The sequence below is a fragment of the Etheostoma cragini genome, chromosome 11 (genome assembly GCF_013103735.1).
Source record: "Etheostoma cragini isolate CJK2018 chromosome 11, CSU_Ecrag_1.0, whole genome shotgun sequence".
NCBI classification, from domain to species: Eukaryota; Metazoa; Chordata; class Actinopteri; order Perciformes; family Percidae; genus Etheostoma; species Etheostoma cragini.
This window is the reverse complement of record NC_048417.1, coordinates 21,167,477-21,189,692: the sequence shown is the minus strand read 5'-3', so window position 1 is coordinate 21,189,692 and position 22,216 is coordinate 21,167,477. Positions and strand designations below refer to the sequence as shown.

The window sequence follows — 22,216 nt, the reverse complement described above, 5'->3', positions numbered from 1 at the left end:
ATGGCCTATTTAATATATATATATATATATATATATATATATATATATATATATATATATATATTTAAAAAGTATAAACGGACTGTCAACTGAGCGTTGGCGTTGCATAGTTTGTCCACCAGAGGACGCTCTACAACCTGCCTGTGGGCAACACTGATTCTTTTATTTTTATGTGTTTTTGTTCAAAGGACGTTAAGTTTCATATCTTAAATTTCTGTTTATATACATTTTATTTAAATCAGATCTTCAATATTTTTTGATGTTCCTCTGTTCTGATGTGACAATAAAACAAATTATTTTAGTGAGAACTCAAAATAACTAACTACAAATAAGTAATGTTGGGGAAATCTGTTTGTTTTTTAACGTCTTTCTGGATTAAAAAAAATATAAGAATATTGGCTGATATATCGGAATTTTCAATTATCGGTATCAGCCTTAAAAATCCCTTATCGGTCAGGCTCTAACACAGAGCAGCGGACACAGGCACAGAGACGGTAAGAACAATACCAGTGAAGAGCCACTTCATACATTCCAGCATCTTATTGAATGTTTAATATATCTGGTCCCATTTGGTAGACTTTTGTGAAGAGTCTGTGATTATTTTCACCCTTAGGGGTCTGAAGTGACCTTTCACATTGTATCCAGCCAAACCCTTCAATCATCTTGTTATTGCTTTTTTTTTGTAGAGCTTCCCATTTTCTGCAATAAACCATCCTGGACAGCATCCATTGCATGCTCTGTTTACATGTTCCCTCTGCCTTAGATAAGCAAACACACATCTAAGTAGCATAGTGGGAACAATATCCTGTTATGTTGTGACTTTGGCTGTTTGGCTGCCAAAAATGCTTACCACTCTATCATTGCCGACGATCCGTAGAATTGGCTTTTCAAGAAGAATGTAGCTATTTAATCTCAGTTTCAGGCAGCACTGAGGAATGGATGGACGTACAAGATGCGAGAGCATCCTCATCCATCTGTCTGTCTAGCCAGCCAGCCCTGTCTGAATCGGTCACATGTCAGTAGCACAGACAGTCCCTTGTGTTGGACTGACTCAAGCCAACAGACAGAGGTTCATCTGTTTCTCAGCCACGGCTCCTGTATTCGTTTCTGTGACCTCTGGCGGAGAAGTCAGCGCGAACACAACAATGTGAACAGAGGCAAGATAACAGAGTAAAGAGCAGAGCGCGGAGGGGTGCCTGCGGTTCGGTCTGGGAGGGAGATTGGTTTTAAGAAAGCATTTATACATTTTGAAGCCTTTTGTAAAATATGCATCCGTGACTAAACTATTTGAAAACTTAAACCCCTTTTAGACTTTTATTTTGTTTTTAAGAAAAGCAGCGGATACTGTAATTGCACTGTTCAACTCTTGCTGGGGCAAAAATCTGTGTCAGGTTAATAAGGACGTGACAAGAAGAAGATAATTTGACGCATAGGATAAAGACTACGGAAATATGATGTGTGCAATTCTGCATAAACATGGGCATATAGTCTTAATCTTGTTGCTTTGTTAAGGACAGTCTCATTTCAATACTACTCACAGTTGCTGATGACTCCACCCAGAGGGTCTCCTTTGAAGTCAAACTCAATGTCCATGTACTTTCCCTGTGGATCACAGCGCAACGGTTACAACTGGACATTAACATACATTGAACACAACATTGTACACAGTGAGCAGGTCACAGTGATGAGCTCTGCATCCCATCCTACATTCAAGTCAGAACACAGAACATCAACAGATGCTAATCATAAACTGCTATAAAATAAGTGGCTTTGGTCGGGGGGGGGGGACGACGACGACACCCCAACGCCATGTCAAGTTCACCATACAGGAGGACTACACAAAGCATGTTAGGCCTCCTCTCTCATTGTCAAACTTGGATGTCAGTATATAGAGTCCTGTGTCTTTTGATCCCCCCCCACCCCCCCTTCTGATGCACTAATAGCCGACAGGTCCTCGGAACGGACCAAGCTCTACTGGTCAGCGGGCTCCTGCCAAACCAATAAGCCTGCTGCACTCAGCGGAATGAAGTGACAGTTTGTTCTGATCAAACTGATGGAGCTCTGACGGACTGGTATCTAGTGGGGAGGCCCGAGGTCCTTGTCTGGAGGCTTATACGAAGGTTACCTAAATATAAACAGATCAGGGGCATAATCCTTAATAATAATCCGGTTACACCTCCCAAATCCAAGCAGGGGCATGCGTTTGTATGTTCTAATGTATGTAGGCACTTGAAGATAGTGTGAAAAGGAAATCTAAAATTGGGGTTGGAAAGGACACTGGTAATTAGCCTGCTAGCTGCTAGTGGCGGGTATAACCAGTCCCCATTAAAGAAACATTCCGGCAAAAAGAAAATCCCCTCAGTGTAAGTGCAACAGGGCTGCGTGTTGCAATCAGATTTTTTTCCTAGATAAAATGACTTAAGTTTGAACGAGTTTGCAGCTAAATAAACATTTGTGTTAGAAAAATTGAACATGAACACAGTTGTTAGTGGGAAAGGGGTGATCTGATGCAATGTCTGGTCATAAGGGAGGGAAGTGAAGCAGGCTGCTGCTGCTCGGGCCTCCCTGAAAATACAGAGCCAGAAGTGCGAGAATGCCCTCCTGGGAAAACAAAAAGCAAACACACACCAGTCTCATTTCATACTGCCAATGCCTGGCAATGAACTAATTTCCCGGCTCCGTCTATACCCTGAATCATCCTTATGATGCCATCTCTGCCATAGAGATTAGCATTCAATTTCTTTGATGGCTTCCTCATTTTCAACACTACAGCAGGCCGTGAGAGCAACCTGTCAAACTTATAAAACAAGTGCAATGTTGTGACATTATGAGATGCATAGACACTAAATTTGTGCAACCATATGGAAATTTAGACAAGGGGCGGTGTGCTTGGTCTGGAGTGGCATTTGACTAGGGCTAAACAATTTATAATTTTCTGATTGAAATTTAAAAGAATGCAATTAGCTAATCGTGAAGACTGTGATTAATTGAAAATGAAAGATATAGTTGAACGTTTGGTGTAACATCTGATTTAACACTAGGAGAAATATGTAGCTAAAACAAAAATTGCAAAATTGAATCATAATCGCAATATCTGGTGAGAAAAATGCAATTAAAGTACCCATATTACAAAAATAAATCACTTTTTCTGGGATTTGGGGTGTTATTTTGTGTCTCTGGTGCTTCCAAAGCATACAAGGTTGAGTGAGATACGGTTTCTGAATGTCCTCTGCCTTCAGTCTCTGGGTGAGCAGTTCAACGTCTGCACGGCTTTCTACGTAACTAGCCAAGATGAGGTGGCTAACCGTAGCATGCTAGCTTGTTCTCAATGGCAAAACACTGCAACAACACACACTAGTTCACCATAATCTACTAAAGAACCCCCATGTCCCTGTTCTGCAGGTATTCCACAAGTGGCCCTTGTTCAGAAGAAGTCTCCCAACTAATCCTGCCTTGTACTGACCAAAGTTGGAGAAAAGTTATCTAGCTGATGTGAACTTACTTAGATACTGTGCATGTAAGACTCCCAACAGGATGGAATAGAAGTGAGATTTCTCACTCTGTTGCAAAAACAGACCTAAACACAAGGTGAAAACCGGTAAAACAAAAATATGGCGTTTTATGAAAATGAAACCATGTAAACCTATTCTGGTACAACCCTCAAAATACAATTATGAACCTGAAAATGGGCAGAATATGGGCGATTTAAGACTTTTTTCTCCCCAATTGTTCAGCCCTACATTTGACCACACTCTGCAGTTGATGAACAGCAGTGTAGGTCAAAGGTGTATTGTCATGTATGCTGTATGTAAGGAGCATTATCAACGGCTATTCAACATGTGCGCATGTAATATATCAAGCGAGCAACGTCGGCTGTGATCGAGGCGGTGTGGGGGCTGCTGCAAGGTACGGATACAATATCGGTCTTCACATAATATGGGAAAGACATTAGAACACACATACGTGACAAAAGGCCCCTCAAAAGATGGTACGCCCTGTATTTAATATTGCTGTGAAACACATTCTAACACGCATCACTTAACAAGGACATGTGTCTACAGGCAACATCAGCCTCAACATCTTCAAGCAAGCTTACAGTAGCTGTACAAACCACTGCATGCCTTTTCTATAACAATCATGCCATTACAAAGGCTGTTGTGACTTAATGCCACGTAGTGTCTAGACAGAATAACTGATTAGATCTGATCCAGCTTAACCAATTGCGGAAGTAAGGAAAACCTACTATGAGGGCAAATTTAGAGAGAGGCTGACCTAGGCTGAATCCCATTTCTCTGTCTTAACCCTTCCTCCCTTACCCCTTTGTCCTACTACTACTACTACTACACTTATTACCCTAGCCCTTGTCTCTTTAAAGCGAGTGGTAAGGTCTAGGGGTGAAAACATACCCCTATGAAATGAGACACCACTTGGTCACGGTTCCGTCACCATAAAGTATTGATCACAAGCTTCCAAGATGCCGTCTGCAAGTGTGTGTATGTCGATTACGTGGGGTTTTGACAACAGTCTCATATGCAGGTGTATATTTTATAGTTCTATTATGTTCACTTTGGTGGTGGTGCAGATGTTAGCACATGAATGAGAAATTCCCTGTGTAAAGAAATGAAAAGAAATCTAGAGAGGGACACAGAGGTAGGTAATATGGAAACACTGTGGGACTTATTCTGAAAGAAAGAGAAACGCATATATCAAAGTGGCGGATGACGCGCGAGTGAATGAAAACATCCAAGATGGGCATGATATCTAACAAATGAGGCATCGTTAAGGGAGAAAACATCTCATTTGAACTAAACTAGTGTTTGAGGAAGATACTTACAAATCTGGAAGAGTTGTCATTCCTCACTGTTTTGGCATTTCCAAAGGCTGAAAGTCAAAATCAGAATGGGACATGTTGAAAACATTGCAACCAATGCATATTGTGCTAATCCGTCTAGTATAAAGTTAAGGCCGACAACGTAAAAACTAATCAATACTTGTTTACAAATATTCCAAATCATATAAATGCCCTTGAATGTTGTGCGTCACTCCACCTAGCTGTCAATCATATTTCAGCTGAATGTCAAAGCTACTTGCTCTGATGAAGCCCCATAATTCTGTATGGATTAAGCAAAGCAGCAGAGCTCTCCAGGCTTAGGGAGGGGGCTGTGCCTTGCTGTCGCACCACATCCGAGTCAAAATGCTTCAATGTGTGCCAGTGCTTATAGACAAACTATAACGGAAACAGTGTTGTCGAGTATGGATTTTTGAGTGTGATCATAAAAATGCAGCACAAATATGTGCGGCTCAACTTGTGTGCATAGCTTAAAGCCTTCGACAACAGTATTTTCCAATCCATCTCAATTAGCTCCCAACCCGCATTTCTACATTAAAATGCTATTAATGTGTCGTGCAACACAGCGCTATGAGCTCAACTGCTTAATTGCCCATAGTGGGTGATTAGTGTGCTTTTGAGTCTGTCATTGGTTGACACTGAATGAAACCAATAAAGGTTCTGATAGCAGGTTCGAAGCAAAAGAGTCACAGGGAGCAAGCATGACACAGGCACACTGTCTGTAGCACGATAGCAGCAGCCCCCCCCCCATTGCAGGGTTAGGGCAATTACATTGGTGGGAGCTAAACTCTTGCAGATGTTGTCTACAGCGACTCAACCTGGGCATACAGCTTCATCATTCATGGGTATATCCTGTCCACTGCCCCCAATTAAAAGACAGCTGTTCCTGTGCCAGTACTGAGCTGTGGGATTGAGACAGTGTGCTTGTGTGTGTGTGTGTGTGTGTGTGTAATAAAAACAAGAGAATGTTACATAGTATTTATTTTGCCTATCAGCTTATTTGTCTGCAACTGTACAATGTCCATGTTAATGCGTTTGTCGGTGATGAAATGTATTTTTCGGTTCATTACGAATTCCAAAAATCAAGCATGAATATTAAACATGATCATGAAACTCCACTAACAAACAAACAACAAACTAATGCAGGGTGTGTGTCCTCGTCACATCGCTTTTCCAAGTTTTGGCAAAAGAAAGCCGCCTTTTGATGAGCCTTTGGGAAATGGGACAGCGTTGTCACCGTGTTAGCACAGATTCAGCCTCTGCATGGGAACTGTAGACGCGCCAGGCCCTGGATTAGCTCGAGTGTGAACGGCGCTCACTCACCCTCCAGCACGGGATTGGACTGCAGCAGCTGTTCCTTGACCTTGTTCACCTCCTGGCCTTTCCCACACACCGCTGCCACGTATGACATCACCAGCTTACTGGCCTCTGGAATAAACACACACACAAACACTGTCAATATAAAGTTAAAGCCTTTTGCTAGACATGATTGAGGAAAAATTGCAACGTGCTCACCTATCACACCATTCCCCATAAAATCCCCCTTACCTCACCTCACCCCACCCTCTCCCAGAACAAGGGATGAGACCCTCACGGGGACCATTATTGCATCATGTTATCGTCATTTAAATGACTGATTTCATTAAGAAAAAAGGGGAGGAGGTGATCCCTGTTCATCCACTTCTCATGTTAGAACTGAAGCTGATCTGAAGGAGTGTGTTGTGGCTAAGAGTGTGTTCCCAAGGTTTTCTGGATGAGGAACACGACAGGCTCAAAAGACATGTTACAAGGCATCTTGCGCTGTCAGAAACAAGTAACATGCCTTGTAGGATGACTGCTGGCATCAGGATCATGTCTCCTGTCCGGTGAGATGACAGTGACCCAGTACTGATGATGTGTGTGATGTGCCAAGCGGGGATAGAGAAGAGCTTGACAGTAGTTGCCGGTACAGACTGCTGATGAGCCTGGGACACAAACAGCTCCAGACATACTCATGCATTTTGCCAAGGTAGAGACGGGTGTGCAACAACATAAATAATGCAGAGATCAAGTGTCACTGCTCTGCCGAGTAACAAGGTACGCACGGCATAATCTCACATTTTTATGTCTCAGGGAAGAAAAATACACTTCTGTCGTCTCTCGCAGACGGTAGAACTGTTATGCTTTCTGTACGCTGTTGCTGCCATCTGATAATGATGTTCGCCCGGGCTCCTCGCTTCTATAAGAGCCACAGCAAGACCGAGCACAAGAAAGACATGAAAGCCAATGACCCATATCGATGGGGTAGGCCCATTTTGGATGGCCTTATTCCACTACAAAGCTCCGGGGCCGATGAGATTACTTAAATCCAAAGTTATCTTCTTGACTTGGCTGAGCAGCTTCTTGCACTGTTTTTTATATATTCACGAGAGGCGCAGAGAACCCAAATAAAAAGGCTTTGCCTTGTCCTGGCTTTGCTTTATTGTCGTTTCTCGGCAATACCCTACTGAAATGATTAGGATTATTGTGGATGACTGACAATCTCATTCAGTGTTGTTGACAGTGGATTTTGTCCAAAGTTTGCGTTGGCTCCTGATGTTTTCTGTCAACGTGCTGCAGGGAAAGGGATGTGACTCCGGCCCCAGCCAGAAATCAATGGGCCAATGGTTTAAAGCCATCAGCAGCAGCAGGAAAACAGTAGGTCACATAATCAATACAGGCAACGCATATGGCATCTACACAGAAGAGACATAGGTAGGGCTGGGTAATAGATTCAACATATAGTCAAAAGGGGACAACCATGCATATATACAGAGCCATAACTCTGCATGATGTAATGTTTTGTTTATAAATCCACCTTTGTTCTCTCATCTTGCCTTCAATGCCTCTGTGTCTAATTGAGTAAAATTATATATTGCAAATTAGGAATTAATATTCCAACATAGAGAGAACGCTGTGATAGCAAATTTTTTTGCTCACCCCTTGATTAAAGCCAGTCTTATTGGAACCAAATGGACACTGTGATTACAAATCACTCCCACACTTTAAGTCTGTCGCACACATGCAAATCCAGTGTGTGAGTTTGAAGCCGAGAGTGAGATTCCAACCAAACTCAAGTCTAGGCACTGGTACGGTGCTGTAAATGCTTTTGGAGAGAAGTCGAAACAATCATTAGACAGCTATCAAAGCTGAAATGCCCCAAGCCATTAGTAAATACTGGAATCAGTCACAACAGAAATAGAAAAAGGACCAGTGACATAAACACAGCCGGCATCAGCAGGTTCCAAAAAATATTTCTCGTCCAATGCACAGTTCCGACATGAGCTTTTAAGTTTCACAACCGGGAAGAGTGGCTGCTGACTTTAAACCAGCAATCCAACTGTGTGCTGCTGGTCTTCCTCTATCACTTCACACCAACGCTACGTGCAGATCATCACAGCGTTACAGTCACGTTTCATGTGCAAACATGATGTTTTCAAAAAGGTGGCATCAAAGGGCACATCTGATCTAAATCTGCGCTGAGGCTTTATACATAACAACCCTTATTTTGCAGCTGCCTTTACAAATGGGTTTTGACTACACTTTAAACAAACTGGTTATCAGCACTACAAACAAGAAGAGCTGGGCAGACAACAGGGTCACGTGGTACATTTTTAACTCTCCTAGCTAGAATACTCCGTTCTTGTATAATTTTGAAGGGTTTTTCCCCCCCTTGACTAATAAATTGTTAACTGTCATACTGGGAACACCGATATCAGTAGCCTTAAGGTTTGCATTTGTGTTGAGCAGATCCCAGGTATGAATGTGTGTAAAAGAATATTACAGTAGGGAAATGCTGGACATTCTCCTGGAATGAACAGATGTTAGGGTAAAAAAAAAGGGAAAGAGCATTTGGCTACATACCGGTTTTCCCAGCACCGCTCTCCCCTGTGATGAGGATGCACTGGTCCTTGTCCTGGTCCCTCAGTGAACGGTAGGCCTCATCGGCCAAAGCATAGCTGGAAGACAAAAAGCACAAAGTCATAAGCTTACACATTACAGTAACATGCCCTCAGCTTGCATAACATTCTTATTTCCCAGGATTTATTTTCTTTTTTTAAAGGGGGGGAGGGGGGGTTGTCGAGACAGTGGGGTAAAAGAAGTTCAGAGTAATGACTCACTACTGTGCCGGGCCGCATGGTGTCCATACTAATATATAGCACGTGGCTTTATTGCAAATTAGCATATGTAGACCAGCCACAGGACTGGGATGACAGCTTAATTTAGCTACCCAGGCTGGTTCACATTTGTGATTTGGCTTTGGTAATTGGAATATTGACCATTTCCTGCTCTTTTTCCTAACTACTACACTCATTCTGTGAAAGCTACAGCACCCAAATGCAAAAGCACGCCGAGGAAACTACAACGTGCGTTTCCTGAAGTTGGAATCATGGCGGAAGGAGGAGATGACATATATCAGCCTTGTAAGAGGACTAAGTCTGACGCATGGGCATATTTTGGTCATTATAAGAATGCTGAAGGACAGTTGATTGAAGATAGTTCTCCTGTCTGCAGAACGTGAAGGGAAACAGTTGCTGCTAAAGGCATTCAACACAAAAAAATGCTGCGGTAGTGTTCAAAACTGATATTTTTGAAAACTATAACCGTGAGGTAAAATTTTCATATTGTTACCTCCCTAATATATATAAATGTAACACCGATCTACTATCATGCACTGGTGTTTGAATAATGCACTTGAACAATGCAAGAATGTAAAGCAACCCTTGGTGGATTAGTGAATGATAAAAGTGGAGCGCCTATTATACAGCGAATGCTACCGTTCTACATTCCAGGGCAGAGATACACTGGGAAAGTGGGACTGATTATTGCAGTTTGACCCAACCCCCCCACCCCCCACTGAATTCCGGAACAATAAATTATTTGTTCTCTTTATGCAGACAATCCCGAATAATGCTTTGAGAGAAGGGTGTGGATGGTGTTATCACAATGACAACGTTTTTAACTTGTCTGGTCTGTAATTTCAACGTGATACGCCCACAGAGAAGGAACACTAAAGGGAGAGGCTGCGGCAATAGATTTTTACAGCATCCATTTTGGCAAGCAAACAGTCGTATACAGTGCAGCGAGGAGTGTGTTCCAACTTTCTCCTCCAGCAGGACACAAGACTGTAACGTTTCTTTCTTTATCCCCCCCCCGTACTTTGACATTCATTACTCAGGAATTCTTTCCAGAGCCATGTCTGGTAAGAGCGGTGATCATGCCTTATGCTGTTAAGAAGTTAAGCAAGTTAGTTTGCGAACAGGTAAAGTGGAGTTGGAAGAACGTATCGGCTATGCTAGGTTTATGGAGAGTCTCTTTGAGGTCTGTTGTGGACCATCACAGGAGGGGAACAGGGGAGGTAACTGAGGAGAACATTAGTCAATTTTGTTTCAGGCCCTGCTGAAGTATCCTTGAGCAAGATGATAAACCCCAACCATCTCTACAGGAGTGTTAGGCTTTATTGTATCCTATTAGAGAAAGTTGTCTTGGAGATAGGCAAATAGCTACATCAAGACCAGACAACACAACAACACACAGTGTCTATGGGTGAACGCTGCTGGCTTCAAAGCCATCAATGGCATGCACTCTCAGATTTTTAAAAATCAAGCTGAGATCAACATCTAAGTCTTATGTTTCACGGGGTAAATATAGCTTAACGTAATTTTATAGGAATGCTTAAAAATAGTCTCTCCCCAATGTCTAATTTGGTCTAATGCCTTGCCCGGAGGGTGGGGGTACTCCAAGTCTCCCAGGTCTGAGTAATAGCATTTATCAAGCAACTGCATGCATTAAGAGTGCTAGACATGAACGCAGGAATGTCTGACATTCACAGATGCTAACTGGGGTTTTCACACAGCACCAACAATGGGTTGTACTCAAGTCTGTAACGGGATAGTGTGCTCGAGTGTGGTTGCAGTTTAGATTTACTTGTCAAGGCAAAGCTGTTGTCACATTCAAGCGCACTGCGTCGCAAAATGCACAAAAAATAAATAAAAATAAAAGAAATTTAGTTAGAAATCACTTTGAACCCTGTCTACGATGTTCGGACTGCATTTGAGCCTGTATGCTGAACAGTTATGCAGCATCACTGTACAATTGGTTTATTATCTAGTTCAAATCCATAAGTACATCAAGCTGTGGAAAAAGACGCTAATGTCTGAAATAAATCTAATTTTGTGTACAGCAACAAATGCATTAGTGGAGTCAGTGTGGTGAAGAGCAGAATTTAGCATATAATCATACGCGGCTGAACGATTGCTGACCTCCAATTTGAAAAGTAGCTGATTGCTACTAAGACGCCATAACAGAGAGGGGGCCAGAGATGGACGGCCAGATGAATGCATTCCAGGCCACAAATAAAAGTTAAAGCTCAGGCTGGCTAATGGAGTTTAGGGTTCTGCACCATCACACTTGGTTTTGGACCAGAGCCCCTGTAGGACCCCAGTGTGGGCCCTGCACCACCAAACCCTTGCCAAAAGGGGTACGCAAATTGAAATGGGGTTCCATTGAGTCAAGCTGATGTAGTGAGTTAATAGGCTTGTCAAATTACTCAAGATAGTGACACTAAAAAGGTGCACTATATTGGTACAGGCTTTACATTGGAATCATGTCACACAGTTTTGCAAAAAAAACAACTTCATGGTTTAAAACATAGGACGAAGAGTAGTAGTTGAGGTTGTTTGCAGCTGGAAGTGTTTTGGTCATAGTGGTATTTTCTAATGGAGGTCCACGAGGGAAATGCTGTTTGGGACCCAGTGAATTTTCTCAGTTGGCCACTGACAGAGCTGACTGGTTGTGCCGTATGAAGCACTCTTAATGGTCCCATGACATGGTGCTCTTTGGATGCTTTTATGTAGACCTTAGTGGTCCCCTAATACTAGATCTGAAGTCTCTTTCCCAAAATTCAGCCTTGGTGCAGAATTACAGCCACTAGTGCCAGTCCCACAATGAGCTTTACTTAGGAAGTGCCATTTCTGAGTCAAACCCTTCAGGGCTTGATTTACACCCATCGCCATTTCTAGCCACTAGGGGACTATAGGCAGGGGAGCCAGACAGACACAGGGGGGCTGCCCATGGAAAGGCACCCCGAGCAGTTGGGTGTTTAGTGCCTTGCACACTGGCAGTGCTCTGGAGGTGAACTGGCACCTCTCCAGCTACCAGTTCACCACCATACTTTGGTCCATATGTGGACTTGAACCAGCGACCCAACCCAACCCAACCCCCTACCGGCTGAGCTACTGCCACCCCCAAGATTTCCCTAACATCAGTTATTTGTAGTAATTTATGAGTTCTCGGTAAAATAATTGAAATTTGTTTTATTGTCACAACAGAACAAACAAACATCAAAACATTAAAGATCTGACAAACATAACATGGTTAAGCGTCCATTTTTAATTTATTTTTTAAATATTCATTTATCCAAATCATTTATATAAATCATTCTGATAAATGCATATTAGTAAAAAACAAAACAAAAATATATACACCCAGTGTATATTCTTTTCCTTTTTAAAACGGCCATTATTAATACCAATACCGACAGAATATTCATGCCATGGGACCTTTAAAAGAGTAACTTTTTTTTCTTCCAATCTGGACCAGATTTCCCCATGTTTTTGAGACAAAACATGGGAACAACCATCTTTGAAATTGGTCCAGTATTAAGCCAGATCGCTGCAGTGAGCAGCGACGAAAAGCTTCAATTTGTACACAATTACAACACAAAAGTGCTCGTTTTGCCACTGACAGCCTCAGATTATTGTCCAATGTGTCTGACAACAGTATGGAAAGGATCCCTAGAGGAGACAGACCTTTCTGTTAAAGGGTAAGATCATTTTTCCAAACATAAAACCCCAGGATCATTAAACCCAACAGACTCCATGTAAAGAAAGACTCATTTTATTATTGTAAAAATACACTTCACTAAAAATGGACAGAAACAAAATAAAACTGAAAAGCCGAAAGATTGTTGTTCACATCAGTCACTTCTTCAGTTGTTCTTGTTATAAAAAAAAAGAAGTAAATGTACAATTAACAGCGGTGCTCTCAGATGCATCAAATGTTTTTGGCACAAGCCTCTCACTCTGAAATCCCCATCCCCACAATCTCTGACCACGGCCCAGCCCCTTCCCTCTCCTGTACACCGCGTTTGTGTGGATGAGACTTGCCACTGGACGCTACGTCACTGCTGAAAAATGGCAGCACAGCGCAGCAGATGTCTGCTTTGTGAAAACACTCCTGTTGCCTGAGTTGATCCTGACAATGAGCAAACCATCACACAATTATCTCGCCCCCAGCCGAGGCCAGTGGGAGGAGAGTGTACCAGGAAAAGCTAAGGGGTGTAAAATAGGAGTGGGAGGTCCTTTGTCAGACACAGCTACCCATATGAATATGAATGGCCATTGTACAATCACAATAAGAATAGAAGTTGGCAGAAGTGAGAGGCTATACCTCAAATTATGCAAGTCCAGATTATAGAAATGTTTAAATCTTAAACATTTAAAAGACACAGTCACAACTGACCTCTTACAAGAAAGTAATCTGTATTTTTATTCCCACATACAAAAGCAAGAAAGAGCAGGCAGAATAAGAATTAATGATCCTCCCTGTGGCTCCAACATTGTGCTATCATTAGGAACATGAAAGCAGTACGAGCAGCGACTGGCTGTACCACTTCACAAGACGTGGAGAGTCAAAATGATGATGAAGCACCGAGGTCACCATCAAAAGGCAGAGGAAGCAGTGAGTGAGGTACTGACATCCCAGCGGCCTCCCTGATCAGTGTGTGGAGCCGGCTGTGTTGGGGTTAGGCCCTGGACCATAAGTGCCGCCTCCCCTTCACATCTGCCTGCAGGCTGCAGTTTGGACTTGCACGTGGCAGCGGTGAACACAAAGCCACATTGGCATGAGGTAAGCAGTAGAAAATAGTCCAGTCAGTTTTTTTTGCAACAGACCTCTGGTAACTGGGGCACAGGGGAAGATATTGGGCCGTCAGTGTATGACGTGAATCCTAAAAAGGGTGGAGTACTCTGAGGGCAGATTCAGCACACTTTAATGTCAGGATCTGCAGAAGCGAATGAAGCTGTAATGTTATGGGCTGGAGCGCAGCGCACCCAGCTACTGGGAGATGATAGACCTTTTGCAAACCATAATAATCTTATTCGGAGGCTGTTAGCCATGTCTTCATACTGACATGCAGCACATTTACATAGGCTCTTTTTTAAAGAAAGTACATTTGTTTATTTTCCAGCCCTAAAAATGGAAAAAGGTCTAGTACTTTGAAACTAAATCCAGCTATGTTTCTATTATGCCTTTGTATACATGGAGGGGGGCCTGTGATCTCAGTGTGATCTGGCTCATCTAAAGGCCACAGGAAATCCGCATGGCCCTGACAGAGCAGCCAAGGAAGCAACACTTTCCTGATGCTTTATGACCAGGTGGATGAGTGGTTGGCTGGAGCAAGAAACACACCGTGTCAGTACAGTGGCATTCATTCAGAGATTGTGAGGGAAGCTGGTGGTGTGTGTGAGCAGGGAGCAGATACATGCATACTGAAAAGATCGTGGTTCAGACAGATGTGGCCCCATCTGTGTCATGGCAATGTGTTGCTGTACAAAAGTTGGTAGGGAAAAGAACAGCACACAGGGCTAAAATCAAGCAGTCTTCTTTTTTGTCACATGGATTCGTTTGAGGTACAATTCCCGTGACGTGTAATACTCTAGCCAATGTAATGTAGTAATCTAGCAAAGCTCTGACGCAAAATCATAATGACAGCCCCACATTCAAAAGATCACCCACAACTAACAAGGTGCGATAATGAATACCTCCAACTCTCTAAATTAAAAGCTCAGAGTGAAGTACTGCTGCCACAGATCTCTAATTTATTCAACACTCGCTCGGGGTTGCCTGAGACCTCCGCTAAATTACTCATTGATACTCCCCCAACCATGCATCAAACTTCGCGGGGGTCCAGGGTTTTAAATTATTTCACTGCACAGCAATTTAGTGTTCCACAGCAGGGGATAACACAGATTCATGTCTGATCCATGGAAAAGCAGGAAAACAAGCATGCTGAGTAAGTTAGCAAAAAACATCCTCAAAGTAATGCTCAAACAAAGACTCTTCTGAGCCACTTTCAGTCGGTTTGCAGGAATTGTGACATATTTATACAAAAAGGAATGATAAAAAAACAACTAAATAATCAAATGATTCCAAACTATTGGGTGTTAAAAGGGCTAACACAGTTGACCCGATTGACTGTGGTCCTGAGATTTATTAGAAATGATAAATGAAGGCCTTGTGCTTTTGGCTAGAAGATACAGAAGAAGAAAAAAACACACTTCAGGAAAAAATTTACACACAGCCACAGACAGGATGATGGAAACAGAGGAGCAAGAAGTCTTTTTATAGCCCAGAAAGCACCAGCTCCGTCAGGTTTGAGGACTTCCGCTCTTCATCCCGCTCTCCACGTCTCAGCCTTCCACCGCGGCCTTGCTAAAAAGTTGATGTGTTATCTATTACACTGTAATGTTTGATTAGTTTTCAAAATTAAAATAATGTTTAATCTTTGAGTCCTACAGGCATGGCAACTCCTCTTGCACACACTCACATGATCACAAAAGCTGCATTGAAATAAACTGGAATGCCCAATTTAGAACAAGATGACTTGGCAGGTTTTCAAAAGAAGTGAAAGGCCTTAGGGTGCCCCTGTGACCCGCTGGGCACATTCAGACAACAGGCAGAGTCATTGTGGGTCTGACCCACAGTGTAATGTTGGTCCCACATCTGTACCACAGTGTTGGGTGACAACTTCTCCTGCTCCACACCAGGAAACAAGGAGGCCACAGACAGAGGATATGGTGGAAATGAATAAAGTGCCATGGGGTTGGAAGTCGTGGTGTAATGGTACACAGACGCCACGGTGCAGTTCATACCCTGGTTTAAGAGTCACGGTTGGGAGTTCAGTACGACAAGAGAAAAAAATTGATTTATTTTGAACAGGTTGTAGTGCAAGTATCAAAGACGGACGGAATCCTCTGGCAGGTAGCGTCCTGTTGTCCTCGGGTCAAATTTGACCCCTTTAAAATAAGATGTCTATATCTGAAATATGGGTTTCTTTTTGACCTAATAACCACAACAACAAAAAAATGAATTTGATTTCATACACTTATCACTTTCATACCTGACTATACTCATCCGTACGTTCCTCTGATCTTAAATATCAGTCAAAATATTTCATAATTTCTGCTTTTTAACTCCAATATTAGGTAGAAGGCTATATAAATGAGGGTTGTTGACCATGAATTCCAAAAGTACTGTAAAATAGTGGTAGCAAGAAGGTGTTATTGAAAATTAAACAAAAATAAATCTGTAAACGGGCCAAAAATGTCACATTTTTGTGCATTTTTGAACCGGGAGGACAACAAAAGGGTTAACTACTTTCATTATAAAATGAGGAACCTTTCAAACACTTCTGTATTAAACGGTACAAAAAGACAACAGGTCCCAATTGACTTTAAAACTGAAAAATGATATTTAAAATGAAACTGCTTTTAAAGCTGCGGGGATAAGGAGTTGGGCTCGGTTTGCTTGGTCCTCGTCCTGGTGATTGACACATCAGGTGACCTTGGATGCGTTTTCATTCCAATACCGGGTGTTCCAGCGCCAGCATTTCATTTGTGCTCAGCATGTTGGGGACTGACACACATGCCAGTCCGCTTGTTGTGCTCAACAATAGCGTTTACTTTTTTGTAACAGAGTTCCTGCAAAAGCCTTGGTCGACATAAAACACCTTTATCATAATAAAGCATCAACCTTTAGCTGGAAAAAAAAAGAGCATGTAGGGATCAATCACACTTTATGATCACTTAAAGCAACACATAACCCTTTAAAAATGTATTTTGAGTGGAGTTAAACAGCTCATATCCATGTCTGCTACATATGGGTAGAGAATACTTGCGCTGCATTCAGTTTTAAAATAAGACCTTGATAATTATGACCCGATTTATCAACATTTTATAATAAGAATTAATGGTATAAGCCCAAATTCTCATGCAAAAAGCTAGTTTGGCAATGGACATTATCTGACACAAGCTTAACCACGCAACGATGTCCGGCGGATTACATTTCCATTAGCATTTACAGTTTCTCTGTAATACCAGCCTGGCCCTTAGGTCCCATAGTCGGCCCCTTTGGGAGGTGTTTGGCCAAATTTACAAAACCAACGGAATCCTCAATCCGTACAAATCCCTTCAACAGCTTGTTTAATTTCATGTGACCCATCACATGCTGCCCCACCATGACTGTGCACCAACTGCATAGTGAAATCAGCACTTCAGCTGTGCAACAGCAGGAGCTGCAGTCCTCCATCAAAAATGGTTGTCTCTACATTGTCTACATCACTTTAGTACAGAACGGCTGTGCATTGCCAAATATGCAACACAAAAGTAGATTAAACCCTAAAAATGAGGATTCAGACCAAAACATGCGTTTGTTAGCCTGACCTCGTCACACTCAGATTCTAGTCTGAATATAAGACTCATATTGCTCCATGAGGCTGTGATTATTTGGCAGGTTTGAACCGAACCAGGAAAGAAAATGCCTCTGCACTCAATTTGATAGCACTACAACCAATCAAAGTAACGGAGTATGTGACATACTGTAAGCATAGTTGTCAACAGAACTTCATTTCTAGCTATCGCGACGTTACATCCACTTTACCGCATACATCCATTGAATGTATCATAACATAATATTATGGATGCATTAATGGAACACAGGACCTCAGGCCTCAGTCATATGACCATCTGCAGTGCAAGGCAACATGGGCGGGCCGGCACAGTCCCGCGTTCATCCCAGGCGCGCTTTGGTGACGTGGTTGATTACGCTACTGTTGATCATCTGTCCATCATCGTATAAAGCCCGCCCTGACAATATTAGATACAAACAGCTTTTGTTCAAGTATCGTTGGTTCACAACAGATCAAGTCCAGACATCAACATCACGACCTCAACAATTCGAATATTTTTGCACATAGCACCTTCAGTGAATTATTTGAAATATGGGTGCCTCTTGATTATGATAAATATCTTACTATTGTCATAGATATAAGATTCATTAGTGGAACAACAGTCTACACGGCTGATAGGAGTCTTTATCCATTTGATTCCATGTTGGTATGCCCATCACGTGTTGTTATGCAAGACCTACACACAGATAAAAAGCTCAATACACATTGTTCTGGTTATGAGAGTTTACAATGGCTTTTGGGATAGTCACGGATAAAAATAAAAAAAAAGACCTATGAAAGAAAAGTCTTATGCTCACAGAAACAATAAATGAAAGTGAATGCAATGTTTAATCAGTATTGTGTTAACCTATCAGCAGGTAGGTCCATTATCTTTGAAAACAAGAGGAATTCATAACCTTTCACTGAGGATTGTCCCTATAGTCTAATCCCAGATTCTATGTGCTGCCGAAACTATCAAATTTAATATGCAAAAAAAAGGGGGAAAACCACTAAGGTAGAAATACAATTCCCATAAATAAATAAAATGCAACTAAAAACTTTATTTTTCTTTAAATTTTTTAAATAACATCAGGTCCCTCCTATGGGTACTACACGCCTTTATTATAAAGGATTATAAAAGATGCACCGTTTCTGGCATTTTGCATTTCCCAGCTTGATGGTGTAGTGACAGACTCCATGGGGAGAGATGGGGGATAACTAACATGAACCAGGGACATTGAGGTTACTGTATGTGGTATGGGACAACTCTCCTAAGTGCCAAGGAAAAGCTATTAACAACATACTGGTAGAATAAACTATTAGGTTGGTCAATGACTTCAAATGGCATATAGGAGTACATTTTGAAGTACCCACCCTGCTCTGCTTGGGATCTATAAGCTTTATGGGGAGACAGAGACCAGGGCTGTATGTTCAAGTGTTGTATGCTGCCTGTATGCACATATGTAGCAATTATTAGAATTAAACATGGTTGCATTTTCCAAAGAAATACATTTGGATTTTATTCTTTAGTCGAAGAAGTGGGTGGACAAATGAACACACACACACACACACACACACACACACACACTCTTGTTCGTATCTCTCTAGGTTCAACAAGCTCACCATTACGCCCACACACTTGCTGAAGAGGACTCACTCTGCCCACCTGAATCAAAATGCAATTTCAACAAGTGCCCACGCATATCTACCTACGTACAGGTTCTGGTCTGCAACACATGTAGGCCTCCTTGAAAACAATCTCTTATATAATACCCAAACAGTGCACATGCGGTATAAGCTTGTTACTGAATACCTGCAGCTGTAATAGATAATATAACAGGAAGAATACAATAAATTACTAGTTAACAAGAGATGTGGCTGTCCATGGTTCACATAAAAACCAACACAAAGACAACAATCGAGACTGTCCTATAACTAACATCCATGTTTCTTATTAAGAGCCCACATTGCAGTCAGTTCTCCTACGGCTTGAGATTTTAAAACCAAGTGACACTTGAGTCTGCTGCAAAACAACACTGGAGTTACACTATTTAACTTTGGAAACTCATTTATCCACAAAAACGTGTAGGTGATTGCAGTATTCTTGCAACTTATAGAATATTAAAAAAAAAAGTTAGACCAAGACAAGGTCAGGGGCAAATGTGTTTGGTAGAGCTGCCCGAATAAATTAAAATAATAATAATAAACTAAGGCCGATACAGATACAAATATTTTTTTATTTAAAAATCTGATATGGCGCGATAGATATATATATATATATATATATATATATATATATATAGATATATATATATAGATATATATATATAGATATAGATATATAGATATAGATATATATATATATATAGATATATATATATAGATATATATATATATAGATATATATATAGAGATATATATATATAGATATATATATAAAATCTAGAAACGTGTTACTAGACTAAACAAACAGATTTCCCTAACAATGATTATTTTTAGTCATTTATGAGTTCTCACTCAGAGCGACATCAAAATATATTAAAGTTCTGATAAATAAAACGTATAAAAATACAAACTTAAGATATGAAACGTAAAGTCCTTTGAACAAAAACATTAACAAAAAACAATCCAGGTTGCCAACAGGGACGTTGTAGAGCGCCCTCTGATGGACAAACTATGCAACGCCAACTCTCATAACATAGTTGAAGGTCTGTTTTTATTTTTTAAATATTCATTTATCAGAATCAAATGATTCAAATGAATTAATATTTAAAATAAAAACGGCCATTATAAATGCAGATACCGATAGATCGGGAAATCCCTAATATCGGTCAGGCTCTATATCATATAGGGAATGTACGACTTTTACTTAACGCTTGATCAGTGACCACACTGGAAAGTTAAACACAGGTATGGTGCCATGATGCTGTAAATGACTCCAAAGTCCACCCTACCCACGAACAGTGCTGTAAATTACCATGGTTCATTTATGTTAATACAACATCCTGCGTGTAAAACCCATATCAATTGATCATAAATTAAATATAATGTAAACAGGGCTGGGAGTTTTGTGTTGCACAATACAGTCATCAATTCACTCTCACAAACTTTGCAGCGGTTTGATAGCAAGAAACCTGTTAAACAATTATTAGTTTTTTTTATATTGGCTTTCAGGTATCCGGCTTGTGCTCTGCTTTGTCTACCAAATCACTTTGTAAACTCAGTTTTTATAAAGCTGATTTATCATCATCATCATTATAAGCCTGTAGTACATCTGTACATCTACAATGGATTGACTGCAGCTAAATAAAGGACTACTGCAAAAGCCACATTTACAGGTCCAGGCAAAGGGTCGGGAAACATGAGAAGCACCTCATAGTTGTAATGAGCATACACATTACGTGGGACGAGATTATACACACAGATTTCACAGTCAAGCTGTCATAACCATGTGCATAACAGCTGAAACCCCTGACAAACACAGGGCCTAATTGCTCCATTAGCCAGTCGCGATGCCCCGCCTGAAGCCAATGCTCTAGGGGCACTAGGTATTGAGCATCGAGAGCATCGGGGGTCTCAATACCTCATTAAACATTGGGGAAATATGATCCTACACTAGAGACACTTTTCTCAATCTGTGTCTGGCTTGGGTGGCAGGGGACATACAAAAGATGACTTCAGGCCATCTGTAATGCTGCTGTGCATGGAGAAAGGCCAGTAATTAGTTCATCTCTAATGCTTCAACTTTGTGAAGAGGGGAAGAAAACACCTGCCAGTTAATTATGAGGCGTCTCATCTGGGCAGACAGTGTTTTGCTAAATTGGCCGGCAGAGGACATGATGGACACGTGTGGTCCTCTCTGTAACCCAGCTGGAGAGTTCATTTACATTTCCAGAGACATGCACAGCCAGGGCCATTTCTTCTTACATTCGGGTAGCTTTGTTTTGATGAGGATATTTCAAACGAAAACCAATCAAATGTCTTACAAACGTTCCGTAAAGAAATCATTATGTTCTCAAACGGTAGAATTTCCTGACTTCATTTGAATATATTGCCATCTACATGTTTTTCCTGTAAGATAACTCATTTGCTTCAATTTAGGTGATGAAAATGTACGTGAATTACATTCTGTACACTATATTGTCACAGTCTTGGTAAACCTCACTGCATGGAGACATCTGTTATCTGACTTTTCCCTTTATTTAGAAATGTGTACTGTACTGGTCTCTGGCCTGGGCAATAGAACAGAAGGGGAACTGGCACCCCTCCAGCTACCAGTCCACCAGCACACTTAAGTCCAAATGTGGACTTAACCCCGCAATCCTTTTGTTCCCAACCCAACTCCCTACAGACTGAACTACTGCGACCCCACAGGTAATCAGTCTGACTATAACTTTAGAGATAGAGGAACAGGTGCAGTTCTCTTTCCAGCTGATGCACACACACAAACATGCATACTCTATGTGTCCGGGGATAACAAGAGCAGGTGTGAAATAGATAAACACAAACACACACACACACACACCATTATGTACCTTGTGCTCATGCAAAACACACAAAAACACTGCCAATCATACACAGTATAAGCCAATAATGATGCAACATCCTTATTTAAAAAGGCAACAGGTTTTACAATACTAATTCTGCTTTAATTCAGGGTTTAGTAAATAAAGACACATCGATCTTTCATCTCATGCAAACGGACTATCCAGGATGCTTAGTCAACACAGAGTTCAATATGAATAAACTTTAATGCACAGACTGTGCTATGTGTTGGGACAGAGAGGACCAGCGATTGTTTTGGAGACAGCATGTGTTTGACCCATCCGCTGACATGTTGT

The 22,216-nt window shown here is 41.4% G+C and overlaps 1 protein-coding gene across 13 annotated transcripts in view; it reads right to left on the bottom strand.

The window, feature by feature from the left end:
• The window catches only part of myo1b (myosin IB), a 61,033-nt gene that overhangs the window by 23,821 nt on the left and 14,996 nt on the right, over positions 1–22,216 (bottom strand). For all 13 annotated transcript variants that reach the window (XM_034886648.1, XM_034886652.1, XM_034886651.1 and 10 more), the window contains exons 4-7: positions 8,732–8,826; positions 6,173–6,277; positions 4,835–4,881; positions 1,539–1,602 (exon numbers count right to left, since the gene is read on the bottom strand). In XM_034886648.1, the coding sequence (XP_034742539.1) occupies positions 1,539–1,602; positions 4,835–4,881; positions 6,173–6,277; positions 8,732–8,826 (311 nt within the window). The remainder of the gene's footprint in view (positions 1–1,538; positions 1,603–4,834; positions 4,882–6,172; positions 6,278–8,731; positions 8,827–22,216) is intronic.